Here is a 14312-nt window from a genome sequence, read left to right as displayed (position 1 = left end):
ATTTTCATTTATAGTCTAAGGTAGGTCACCCTTCCTCCTACACATACCAAATGCAAAAGTAACTACCATGATTTATCACACAGTAAATTACACCTTTCATAAACAATTAAATCAAAGGCATAATACTAAACCACAAACAAAGCATGCATACAGATCCAAAAGGAGAAAACAAGGAGTTTGATACATGGAAATAACTGAAAATATACTTACCTTTAATTCCTCAGCCATCATAACACTACTTGTATTTTGAACACCTCTTTTAACAGCAATTTTGGCAATCTCACATTTTTCCCATAGTTTCATAATAGAAACAGCCAATCCTTGAAGATTTTTGTTCCTCCCTTCAGAAGAATGCATGTGTGAATGTTGTATCACACAAACATATAGTAGAGAAAACTTTTAATTAAGGAATAAATGTGCTCACCTAATGCAAAGTGGCACGGTAAAGGACGCCCAAGCCTCTTCAATATGGTCATTTCTCGATCTGTTAGCTTGGGCTTTATGCCAAATGGAAGAAGCCGAAAAGGCTTGCGAAAACCAGGGACAACACCTGGCAATAAATCAGCATCAATGGGCAAAGGGTCACATCCCCACCAATCACTAAAACGTGGGCCTAACCCATCTAACAATCTGTCAGCTTCTTCTTCAAGTTGAAGTTCTCCTTCAAGTTTTTGATGCACCTTGTTAGAAGAACCAACTCCCACAACTAAAGAAGATCGAGACTGAGTAGCAGGTGACTCAGTAGTTGAATCTGCAGAAAGCATCGGTAGCAAGCTAGCCTCTTGTGAATTGGTTGGTTCATTATGCGTGTCAGATGTTAAAGAAGTTTCATTAAATATTTTGTCCTTGCCTTCATGGAAGGAGCAAGGGTATTTGTAATCTACCCCTCTGTACAATATGATTATACTTCCAGATCTCCAGACCACCAAACCTCCAGTTTTTCTCTGGCAGTTACAGATCCTAATTAGAAAATGTAACTAGGATGTTCATCAATAGGAAAAAAAGGATCAACCAAACTTTTCAGGGAAACATTAACCTAATTTACTTGCAAAGAACAATGAATGTTATAAAATAAAATAGAACTCTGAATTATCCAAATATCTATACAAAATATTGTCGGAGTGGATAAACATTGTCTATGAGTTATGCTAAATTTTTTTGTTGTTGTAGTTGTTTGTTTGTTTTGAAGAATTATATGGCATTATTCATAAGCAAGATCTTAAACATACTTCCAACTGTCTCGATTTTGCCCAACAAAAGATGGATTAGTGACAAACAAACTTAGCTCAATTGTCAACTTTAGTGTTGAGAGCTGTCAACATTTCTCCACAAAATGGAAAACATGCTCCAAATTAGATAAAATTCATTAGTCATGAAATAAGTAATAAAGGTGGCAAAATTAAAACAGAAATATGTGCTGATCCTAAAAAGTTTACACAAATAATCAACCTACTATCTATAATCATTATGATTATGATTAATCTGATTATAATTAATTCTATTAGTATGATAGAAGTGGTTATTGATTACATTAGTTTTAATAGTTATCTTTGGTATAAATCTATGATTATTATTATTAGTTAAATACATTAATACCTAATATTTTTGCCCAACTCTTGTGTCCTTCACACTTGTCTTCCTCTCCTGCAGACACGCAACACATCCACTATAAAGATGCTTCATAACCATTGGCAGAATCAAGCCAGCAGCCAAATGCTCCATATTGTATCAACTCTCCATATTCCTTATCTTCCCATGAACAATCCTCACGACAGCAACCTTCTCCCTGTTGCACACTGCATTCCCAAACTCCATTCTCCTGTGATCCTCTCTACTATTGTTCAACCCTAATCAATTTCCAAAAGACTCTAATTGGAACCATTCAACCACCGAAACCAATCTTCCAAATCTCTCCCAGTATCAGTTGGTATCCATTGGATTCTAGTCAATCAGAGTTTATCTTGGTTGAGCTTCATTTCTCTGGAGAAACTGGATCAGATCAGCAATCTAATTTGTCATCCATGATTTTAAGTTTAACCATGTTGATGGCAGAACCAATAGTTGTTGCATTATATTTCTAGTAATGAGAAGAAACATATGATGTTTTCCAAGGCAATTGAAATCATGGATCGAAATCTTATACCATGTCGGACAGCACGAACAACACATATCATTTCAATTAATTAACGAAATTTGATACTATTTGGTACACGTAATTTTTCCTATATTATTGTGCCAATCATATCAATGAGTATCATGTACACATGACACCACTTGACATGCATTAAAACACATCAAGATAAATTGAAATAATGTTTTTTTTGTAACTTGAAATAATGACACCACTTCATTTTCATCTTCTTCCTCCTTTCTCCTCCAATTCTCCACTAGCACTACATATATCAAAACACCAATCGGATATTGAAACAATTTTGTTCCAATTAAACTCCGAAATTGCAGACTTGCTTGAGATTTTGAACCTTGGTTGAAATTGAAACAATGAAAAACATATTGTTGTTTCACTCATGGAAACATCACTAATGAAAAAGTAAAATCAAATTTATGCATTATTTTCATCAATAATACAATAGTTCTTTTCATCATACACCTCTTCGGTAAGACTTGAACAATCAAAACATGAGAAACATTAATTTACTCATTGGTGTATGATTTTGCCAAAGAGTGTGTTATGCAATTAACCAAGGTTCAAAATCTCGAGTCGTATTGGAGTTTCAAACTTCAAATGGAACAATATTGTTTTAGTATCATGCCGACATTCTGATGTATGGTGTAGGAAGGAGTTATTGTATGTGCCAAGAAGTATTGAATTTAAGTAATTCAGGAAAGCAATATATTTTGACCATTTCAACTGGCATGGTACAACATTTCAAACCATACAATGAACAACAAGCTACATTAGCTACAACTAATTAAGGTCCACTACCTTAATTTTACACCACATCTGAACTTTATGCAAGGCTCAAAATGCCTTAAATCATTTTAAACTACACGACTAGCGTTCGCTATGATCTCCCCTACCCTTCACATCTTCTCTAATTGATTCAACTTGTCTTATAGAATCTATTAATGATTTTTTATCATTTTTCAAATAATGTTAGTATAATTTTTTTCATTTAATTTCTATTGGAACTACATCTAATTACACCCCAAATAGTCCTATTTATGATTACATCTTTGTAATAACCTCAACAATCATCATAATATGTCACCTCTACTACACTAAGTTTGTATACATGTTAGTTTCTATATAGCTAGCATCCTAACTAAAAGTATGGTTGACCATGCCTTAGTTTGTAAAATTTCCTTTCTTAAGGAGTGCATGACAATGGCACAAAACTTTTAAAGTTCATCTTGACAGACATGAATTTATCCTATTAATACTTTTATCAGTGTATCTCCTTCTCATTAATAATCGATATGAGATACTTAAAATCCTAGAAGAATTTCATGTTCATTCATTTCCCACTTCTCCTAAACTTAAAGTTTTTAATTTTGAAAGTACCTCAAAAAAATTCAAGTTTCAAGATTATTCTATTTACACTCTCATTAAATAGCACATTCTGCAGCACAAAGATTTATATTGAAAATAAAAACATAAGAACATAGAGAAGATGTAAACTTATAATTATTATGAAAGAATAATTTAGTACACTCTTACTAGTTACATCACTAGAACACCATTGCCAATCCCAAGCCCAATTTTCAAAAAAAGAGTTAAGGAAATCATTAAAATATGACACCCCGTGCTAGAAAAAGTTAAACCAATGAGCATGGATCTAAATGGTATTTGTTTAAGGATATGTCATCACCTATAAATGATGCAACCGACCTTCACTAACCAAGTATTTTGATATGCAAAAGGTGCACTACAAAGTTTCATACAAGTAACTGATCACATCATCATCCAAATATGATGCAAAATAACAACAGTTCGTGCATTGTTGTGGCCGATATGGGTAAGGAAACTAGCCCATGAATATAAGATTAGGTTTATTATTTGGAATGTAGAAGGACTTTCGAGTAAAGGACTTGAATTAGTAAACTTGATATTAAGAGAAAAATAAACATAATATACATATAGGATACAAAAATGGTTGAAGAAATAATTACATAAATAAGGAATACATGTTTCAAGAATGGGTATGCTGGAAAAGTTTTTGAAAAAAAAAATGCAGTAGGTATTATCTTTAATAAGGATGATAAGGATAAAGTGGTTGAGGTTAAGAGAAATTGAAGATAGAACTATAGTACTAAAATTGATTCTTGAAAATGAGACAAACATTTATGAATGCACATATGATTACAAGCTCAAATCAAAATCAAAATTTAAGGAGATCTTAGATGAAATTAATCACTGTATACCTATAAAAAAAGCTTATGCATGGAAGAGGTGTAAATAGAGATGTAGAGAAAACCCTAAGGGGAACACAGAGATGTACATTTAGGTTTTAGGTTTGACAAAAGAAACGAAGACCTTGGTACAAATTGAATTAGCTACTGCTTATGATGTTACAATTACTAATTATTAAAAGTATTTTAAATAACAGCTTCAATATACTTGTTAAAGGGAATATTTTAAATAACTTTAGTTAAATCATGTTCATATACATTGATCATTTTTTTTTCATGCAAATTTTGAAAATCTAAATTTTTAAAATAATGTGACTTGTCTTGGTAGTGATCATCCATCAAATGCAAGTTTAAAACTTAAGGTTAACTTTATGAAATATTATCTATTTTGACTCAAAATAAATTTATATTGATTCAGCTTATTCAATTGTGTTTAGAATATCAAAGTATGAAAGATATTTCATTTTCTAAATTCCATAAATATATATATATATATATAATTGTTCATGAAACACTCATTTATCTTCAATTAATTACAAATTCAAGCAACCTTATCTAATTAAAGTACCTTTTATATTCCAATTTCAGTTGTTAAACACCTTTTGGTGAAAATTAAGATTACTAAGTTAAAAGTTTGTTTCTTTACGTACAATATTGCTAAATTTAGGTAAATTTTGTTTCTTTACGTAAAATATTGCTAAATTTAGGTTCATTTATTAGATTAGGCTGATATAGAGATGGTTGAATTATATTCATATATAATTGTTCAATACCCTGGTATACAAGTAGCGCTCAGAAAGTCATAAACAACAAAACCTCCTGATCATGTTAGAGAAGTATTTGTTTCAATCTCATACCTCATCAAAATTAATCATTTGTAGATTAGAAATAAAAAAAACAATGTTAAATTTATATTAAAAATTTACCTCCAGAGTCTCATGGGTTCTCTTCATATTCATCCGGCACAAGTCCTCGCACTTAATCTTCACCAGCTCTGACCGCCGCCATCGCTCATGGATCCCATTTACAATCCCTTCAGTGATTCCAGCCTTCCCTATCTTCAATCGCTTCTCCAACCGTACTCCCTCCCTCCTCAGCCTCTTCAGCTCCTCTGGCGGGATGGTCAACTCTGCTACGGTGAGCGGCGGTGGTTCCGCATCCTTCCTAGCCCTGGCTTCCGCCTCCCTCACCTTATCCTTCTTCCAAAGATGGTGAAACCGACTGATGGTGACCCCGGACCCTGGTTGAGGAACCGGGTGCTCCGGGGTGCTCCAGCTCGAATCGATAGTGTAACCGACGCGATGCGTGAGTATTTCCCGAGGGGTGGGGATGAAGATCTCGCCAGCAGATCCGGGGCCGGTGGTGGGGCAATCGTCGGCGGAGGAGGGCGGATGTTGCTCGAGGTAGCCAAGGCTGCGGAGCTTCTCGGAGATTCGTTGGATGGCGGACTGGCTGACGGTTTGCGGCGTGGGACTGGCTTGCAGGGAGTGGGTTCCCTTGAGCGGTTTTCTAGGGTTTTGAGAGGGGAGGGCGCATCGAGGCGAGGGGAGTCGGGGCAAAGTAAGGAGGTGGGCGTTGAGGGGTTTGGAGAAGGGGATGGGAGGAGGAGAAGACAGGGAAATGGGCATTGTTGGTTGCAGTATTGAGAGAGAGGAAAGAGAGAGGGCGTTAGCTTTAACTCCATGACCACATTCTTACACTTGCAGCAGAGAGAGAGAGGGCAGAGATGGCAGACAGAGAGGCGTTAGCCAACTCTTTGTGGGGATAAGGTCATCAGCGGTTGACGGGCCAAGCCGATCATGGTAAACGGGCCTTGGTCCAGATCCACTAAGAAAGTGCTAACCGGGCTTGGTAACGAGAACACTAAATAATGGCTGATTTTTAAAAATAAAAATAAAAAAGTACTTCTTATTATTAATTTAGAAAAAGAAAAATTTTTGTTAAAAAAATATTAAAATAGCACTTTAACATATTTTTATTTTAAAAATACTTTTATTCTAATATTATTATAGTAGTTGTGATCGTAAATATTATAATATAAGTAAAATTATTTTAATTTGATTAAAATTATTATAAATGAAATATTATTATATTAAAATATTTTTTATCAACTTAATCAAATTTATTCAAACTTAATCAATATCATTCAACATTATTATAGCAGCATGACTAAATTTTTTTTTTTGATTTACAAGGGGTATCTGGGCAGCTAGCACCAACTAGTCTCCTTGGCTGATCGGCCCTGCCCCACGGCCTTCAACGAGAGTCCCCACCGGCCAGCGAGGGTAAATCAGGAGGATTCACTGGCACCTACATTCCAACCCATTATCAAATTGGGATCCACGTGCCCGACCAGCACAGCCGACTGCCACGCCCCAGGCATTAAACCCAGTGAGACGCGTCCCGGAGGAATCGAATCACGGAAGTGGCCTATGGAGAGGGAATGCGGTTACCAGTGCGCAGCATGACTAAAACTACTACAACAAAAGGTTGATATGATTTTGATCAAATTAAAATGATTTTAATTAAATTTAAATAATTTTAATGAAATTGATAAAGAATATTTTAATATAATAATTAATTATATATATAGTAATTTTGATAAAATTATACAAAATATATTAAGTCAATCTACTCTAATATGTTATAGCAATTATGATCCTAGCTATTAGGATAAGAGTATTTTTGAGATAAAAATAATAATGAGACTCTATTTTGATTATTTTAAATATATATATATATATATATCATTTTAATGAAAATGTCCAAATCAACTAATGTTGAAGAATCAACAGATGAGTTGTGATTTTTTTTCTTTCCTCGTTGTAAATAAATTTAATTTAGCTACTACTATGTTCACAAATATAATAACAGTAAATGCATTAAAGTAATTGAAAAATACTCAAGGACCTAAAAGGGTTAACTATATCATAGTAATTATGTTAAAACTGAGTCATATAAGGGGCATCCTTTTACGGCTTGTTTGGGAGGAGGTGAGGGAAGGGAAAGGAAGGCTAAATAAGGGGAAGGGAATTTGTAACCTTGTTTGTAAAGAAGTGAGGGAAGGGGAGAGAAGAGGAAGGAAGGGTAAGCTTTCCCCTTGCATGCCCATAAATATACATAATTCCTTACACTCCGATTTTGGAAGGTAAAGAATGGGAAGGAAATGTTAAAACATATTTATTCCAATTTTACCTTTATATTAAAATATTAATTATTAAAATAACTTATCTATTAGATTTTTGCACCGTTGCTCCTCGTCACATAACGCAGTCGTCACAGGATCTCATCACTCGCACTCCTCGATGTCGACCTTCGTCGTAAATTTTTACATCAGTAAATTTTTATAAAAATATATATAAAAATGTTGTCTAACAAATAATTATTTCTAAAGTAATACATATTACGTTAATTAACGTTCCCTTCCTCCCAAACAAGAAACATATGATGAACCACCCCTCACCCCATCCAAACAAAGTGTTAGGATGCGTTTGATTGAGGGTAATGGTTGATTACCTGAGTTATCCATCAATCGATTTAGGTAATCGCGTAATATGTCATACCCGACGCTGCCGGATCCCGATCGGCCTCTGCAAAAGCCTGACGCCACAAACCGCCGCCACCTCCTCCCGTCTCCCTCACGCGAAGCCACTGCGGCGACAGCCCCAACCCCCGACTTCTTCTCCCCGAAAGCAGAGCAACCCTAGCCGGAATCGTGGCCACCGCCGCCGCTCGATACCACACAGCGCCTGATGCTGCCCTCCCCTCGTGATCGCCTCTGCAAAGATCAACATCGCGATTCCTCCACTTCGCCGCTGCATAGGCCGACGCCGCCACGCCTTTGCCGCCCGGAGAAGATGCCCGCCGCCGCTGAGGCCTCCTCCATAGCCAAGAAGCCCCTCTCCTCTCCTCTGCTCTTGCGATCCCTCATGCTAATGGAGGCGGCGACCGCAACGGAGGCATCCTGATTGCTTTGTTCTTCCATGATTCCAACCCTTTCTGCCTCCTAGCTCCAAAAGGTATGCTTCTGATGAATCTCTTCATTTTAGGGTTAGAATAAGAGTTGAGGTAGTAACTTCTGCTTGACTGGAGGCGTGGTTAGGTTTCATCTCTGTGGGGGGGGGGGGGGGGGGGGGGGGTCTCCCTGTTCGTCTGCGGTTTTGTTGGAAGAATTCTTCCTCTTCTCCGCCCTTGACTTACCAGGGGTTGATTGTTTTAGGTTTAAATATGGAAAGAAGACTTTAATTTGCCCTGCTTCGTTTGTTGGTTAATTTCTAGGGTTAGTTTCAAATATGTTTACTTGGCATTCCTTGATGTTAGGGCAAGGTAGATAGAAGAATTAGACAAAAATTGTTGGATTTTTCATGATGATAGAAATGGATTGTTAAGACTACAAACCTACAATAGGTAATCGGTAATGAAATAAATCATTGTCTTGATTAATCTCAGGTTACAATTGAAGATTTCTAATTAATTTAGATAAGAAATTAGTTTATTAATCGATTTAATTGAATTAAGTAATTAATTACAAATTTAATTATTAGTTAATTTAATTAACTAATTAATAGGTAATTAAGATGTAATCAAAGAGGGATTAATTACATATGTTAATTTGATTGGTCGTTGGATTAGATTGGTGGTTAGGTTAACCTGAGGTTCGGTTAGAGTTTGACCGATTGTAGAGTTTAATATAATATTATATTTAGTAGTGTTGTATTTATAAATTTCAAGACCGTGATTGGTACAGAGAGATTCTTATTGCGACGATTTGTCAATCAGGTGGGTACCCTGTATCTGGTCAATACAGGTCAATTATTTAGTGCATGTCTTATTGCTGTTTTTATCTATTCTGTTGCCATTTCTGTTATTCAACGTAGTTATTTAGATGATACCTTTGATATCCATGCTTGAAACTTGCTGTTTGACCTTATGATGATCTACTATTGCTATGTTGATACTTTTGTTATCTGTATCCTCTGTTATGCTGATACTGGTAGGATTCATAGATTGATACATGTCGTATGATCTTTGATTGACCTATCTACTGTGGGAAAACCTTACTTGTTGTATTATTGACCTTGTTGACTTCTTTTGACACCTGTTGAACATGCTAATTAATCGTAGTTATTACATGTTGGGATGATCATCATGCATCCATACTTAGTTGTAGATGTTGTGGACATCATTGTTGGCTGATTTTGGTGGCTCTTGTCCGGCACCGTGTTGTGGTGAGATTTAGTGGCAAGAGCATACTTGCACTATTGTTGGGTGCCACCAGGACTAGCTATATAGCCCTCCTGTAACACTGCCGCTCCCCACTAGATTAGTGGTGATTAGTTGTTGGAGTATGTGCAGTATGTCTTGTCTGGCACCTCAGTTCACTGTGCTCTGGGAGAGTGACTGGGGAAAGCAGAGTGCGGACAGAGACTTACATTTGTTTGCGATGGTTGCCGTGTGTTTTTACATGCATTCGTTGGTAGGATTGTTATGTAGTTTAATTTACTCATATGTTTACGTGTGTTGCACATATTTGCTATGATTGTTGCATTTGGATGACATTACATACATGATTATGTACCTGTTACCTATACCTGTTGCACTGTATTCCTCTTCCTTATTTATCAGTTGATATTGCCATGTTCGATTACCATGACTTTCGTTATCTGTTGACACCTATTACCTGTTGACTAGTGTTTATATCTTCCATACAAATTTATTTGGCTTTCCCACTTTTGTTATTACTGTTGATACCTTTACATGCACTTCTATTTCTCTGTATCCACTGAGCATCTAATGCTCACTACCCAGACCCTGGGATTGTTTTGTTTTCTCCCCAGGTAGCAGATAGGTGGATCATACTTGGAGCTTGGAGATCTGGCCGACTGTATCCATCTCATATCGGAGGGTATTTGCATGTGTTGGTTTGTTCGAGTTTTCGTTGCAGTCGATATGGTTGTATTCGTGGATTATGGTGGTGTGGTTAGACTCGTTCTTGTAATTGTCTATCTTGTTCGGGTTTTCGATGTTCCTCTATGCATATATTTTATATGTTGTAGATTTGTTACGTTATGCATCAGTTTAGTAGTTGGTGGCCGTGTAGGCCTTAGTTCATATTTGTTTGTAGCTTGTGTATGTTTCTTTGGACGTGTAGTCCTATTTCTGGTCGCATGTGGCCGTGTATTCTTACATGTATCTAGGGAATTGTCATAGTTACTGGGGAGATGCTACCGAAATTTTTCGGACGGCCTTCCCGGGGCGTGACACGATTGCTTTAGGACACCTCTCAAATCTAACACTATTTGCTCAGAATTACTTACAATCAATTGATACAACAATCGCATAAATCCCGAATTCTGAGTTTAACCCAATCAATTATGGTTTTGCAAAAACCTATATTTGGATTTAGGATTTTAGGGTTTTGGCTCACCAATCGATTTTTTACCATACCAATCGATTGTTTTACCATGCCAATCGATTGGTGAAACCTAAAATAGAGTCTTTATCCCTAAACCCTCAAAGTTAAGCTTCTCTTTAAGCCTAAGCCTCTCTACCCTCGTTTCCCAATTATATCATGCTTTATGAACCTCCTGTTTCATGGACTTTGTGCTTGGAGCTTCTTCGTCCCCAAGTCTTCATCTACTCTTGCATCTAATCTCGTGATCTGCTCGCGTTCTCGTCTTTTATCAAGAATTTAGTCCTCAATCTTCTTGGACTTCCGTTGCCTTGTATCTGGTCTTCCGACCTACACGGACTTCTTCTTGCCAAGAATCCGACCCTCGACCTTCTTGAACTTTCCTTACATTGCATCCGGTCTTTCGATCTATGATGACTTCACTTATCCTTCATAATCACAACACAAGTGAGATCCACCTTATTAGCCTAAACTTAGGTAATTATCAATTATTGAAATTTCTCATGTAGGACATAATTGCGCTAATACATTGGACAACCTTGGAGGCTCAAATTTATAAATTTTAGTCTTGACACCAATGCACAAACATCTATGGTATTTTGTTATTACATTGATCTAAGATAAATGCGACAAATTAAGGACCACTAGAAAGTTCCTTGTATATACTTTGTTAATCATGCATCTTTTCCGATTTTATTTATATATCTTATAGAGAGGAGTAGTGTTGCTACAACAGCCTAAAGGTTTCTTTGCCTTTTAAGGAGATCTTTTATAAAGGAAATTGATCGCTTAATATGGATCAGTCATTAGGTCATCAATCAACAATTAATTGCGAGGAGTTCTATATCACATAAATCTTTTAGTGTGAATTCATAGGTTTTCTTTTAGATAACTATTCACCTATTGAGGCATTTCCATACAGTTTGCTTAACTCCATAATATTTATAATATTAGAAGAGTTTCCGATTTGATAGTTTATTTTTATTTTATCATAGATTTTCAAAATACAATTGGATCTTATTAAGTGATTAACATTTTTTAAAATATTGCTATCTACTTGATAACTTTTGATAGTCAAACTTTCTTAGGAGATGTTATACTCAAAAAGATCATTATTGTAATTATTAAAACATAATCTCTAGAATTATTTTTTTAGAATTAAATAAGCGATTATATCAATCAGTTTTATCTTCATTTTGTACTAATCATAGAATCATCTTTTTTATGTTGAGTAAGGTTTTTGGAGAGTTTTCAGGGTACCAATTAATAAAGAATTAAATAGCTAGTTAATCTCAAATTAATGCTTACCCTAGGACCACGACATACAAATTAATTATTGATGTAAAGATGCACATGCTATTCAATTGATTGTTTAACTAATCTTAGAGCAATTTACAATTAAAAAAAAACAAATGATTGATCAAAAATCTATAGCTACATCTTCCTGTTTCTTATTTTGAAGTGGTGTTAAATCGATATCATTGCCAATTTACGTAGTCATAAATCTCTGTCAACTAGTACTTTTAGTTCACAAATTATTATACGGCAATCAGGTGGGTTATCGCTCTCCATATGCATGCATGTCAATCTTCAATAATTATAATAGTTTTTTTATTTAATTAAAATAATTTTTTTTGATTAACCTATATTCTATATCCATTTCAAAATTTATGAAAACTTAACCCATTATAATTTTATTGAATCCCTAATTAAAATTATAACATGTGATAAATATCAATAAAGAATGTTAATGTTGATAAAAACCATTAGGGCACAATATAATTTTTTTTCATCGCCTCATCATTATTGGTCTCCTTTCGCTCTCTGTTAATTACTCTCTTCCCAAATGCAGGCAACTCCTTGCCAACCTCACATGTTCAACCTCCTTTCCTACATCATCGATCTCTTTTATGGGTGCCCCAATGCCCTGGCTACTATTTTCTATGCAAGAACACCTAATCAGATAGGAAAAATATTGCCTCTGTGCAAACTTCCACTTTGCTTAGTCTCTGAACACCCTTGCTACATATCAATGATAGCTCCAGTGTCACCTTTCTAGATTAAAACAAACCTAACCTATCTTATCTTCAGCAAAAGGTGAAATCTATCACCCCAGCAGTCTCGCACGATCGGTTTCATGACTATCTATGAGGAGATAAATTGAAAAGCTACAGTTGACTATTACAGGAGGGCATTATCTCGACTTCGCCATAACCTACCCTATCAATTGACTAGAAGAGAACCCAACCTTTTTTCCCACCTTGTGCTCTCAAGGTAGGCAATAGATCATCACTCATGATCAGGAAGTTGCCATTGATCATAATTGAACAAGAAGAATCCCTTAAAATTGAGATCCATATATATAGTCATCTCATTGGTAATAACTTGAGAGACACTCCCACCAGGCCCAAACTCACATAAACTTCTGTGATCCATGAGTAAGACCTAGAGGAGGAAAAAGAGGGAGAGATGGAAGAGGATGAAGTGAAGCAACTGCAATGGTAGAGACCCACATTAGTTAGGGATTACTTGTGATAGCCTAATAAAAATTTATTAATCATTCTGTTCCATTCAACAAAGCTGTGATCTTATACCTCAATCAAGTTACATGAATTACACATACACACTCAAAAGCTAGCTGGGTGGTCCAGTATTTTGATGAAAAATCTTGTGCATACCAATATTATAGTGATTGAGGGTGACCATATATTGATAAACCATAGCTTTAAATTCATATATTTAAATATACATTATCAATGCAAGCACATAATATTAAAATATCACACATATCAAAAAAATTATCAGGCTAACATGTAACAAAAGATAGACTAATAATTGCTTACCCTCCAAGGGACCCTGAAATAGATGGCATACCATCCAAACTATTCATTCAAGGGTACGTATATTTTGGCAAGTGTCAAGCGTTGGAATATCATGTTGCATGTCTTCTTTTGATTTTTGTTAATTATAGTGTAGGTGTCGAAGTTGCAAAAATAATTGAGCTCTTAGCATGACTGCTTTCGAACTGCTTTCAAACTCAAAGGGTGTGGTGGGAGTTTCGAAAGCGATGGAGGAATTAACCAAAACTTAAGCCGAGAAAAATAAGGAAGAGGAAAAAGATTTGGGAGGAGCAACATCGAGTTTTAATTTAGAGGATTTGATTAATTAGTTACCGTGCATATAATACTCAATTTTTTTAAATGATTAAAATATTATAAAAAAGAGTATGTTAGATAATTCTCATCATCAAGTATATATGATATATAACATGATAAAAGATCTAATCCTTTTCGTTGAGTTGCCATCCTTATTTGTACCTTGGTGTCTATCTTCATAGACACACGCAAATGGTGGTGGGGCTACAGTGTAAACTAGATCCATCTTGCTAGCAAAATCTACTCCCATGTGCTAGCTAGGTCCAAGATGCTTTTAGGTGTTGCGTCTCAAGTTAGGACATATATCGATGAGACTATACATAGTTCAATTCTCATAGTCCAAATTTAATAAACATATAATATTTATACACTAA

At 35.5% G+C, this 14312-nt stretch overlaps 1 protein-coding gene across 1 annotated transcript; it reads right to left on the bottom strand.

Moving 5' to 3' along the window:
- Window positions 1-210: 210 nt before the first annotated feature.
- Window positions 211-6076, bottom strand: LOC141831193 (CRM-domain containing factor CFM2, chloroplastic; the record flags this gene model as incomplete). The annotated part of the gene is given in 3 exon segments (XM_074718606.1): window positions 211-341; window positions 425-944; window positions 5298-6076. Coding segments are annotated over 3 exon segments (1353 nt in total), but the record flags the coding sequence as incomplete, so codon positions are not given.
- Window positions 6077-14312: the final 8236 nt, after the last annotated feature.

The sequence above is a fragment of the Curcuma longa genome, chromosome 6, assembly GCF_044706935.1.
Source record: "Curcuma longa cultivar G26 ecotype Majalengka, Jawa Barat chromosome 6, ITB_CL_G26_1.1, whole genome shotgun sequence".
Taxonomy (NCBI): domain Eukaryota; kingdom Viridiplantae; phylum Streptophyta; class Magnoliopsida; order Zingiberales; family Zingiberaceae; genus Curcuma; species Curcuma longa.
The sequence above is the reverse complement of the archived record's forward strand: the minus strand, read 5'-3'. Positions and strand labels throughout refer to the sequence as shown.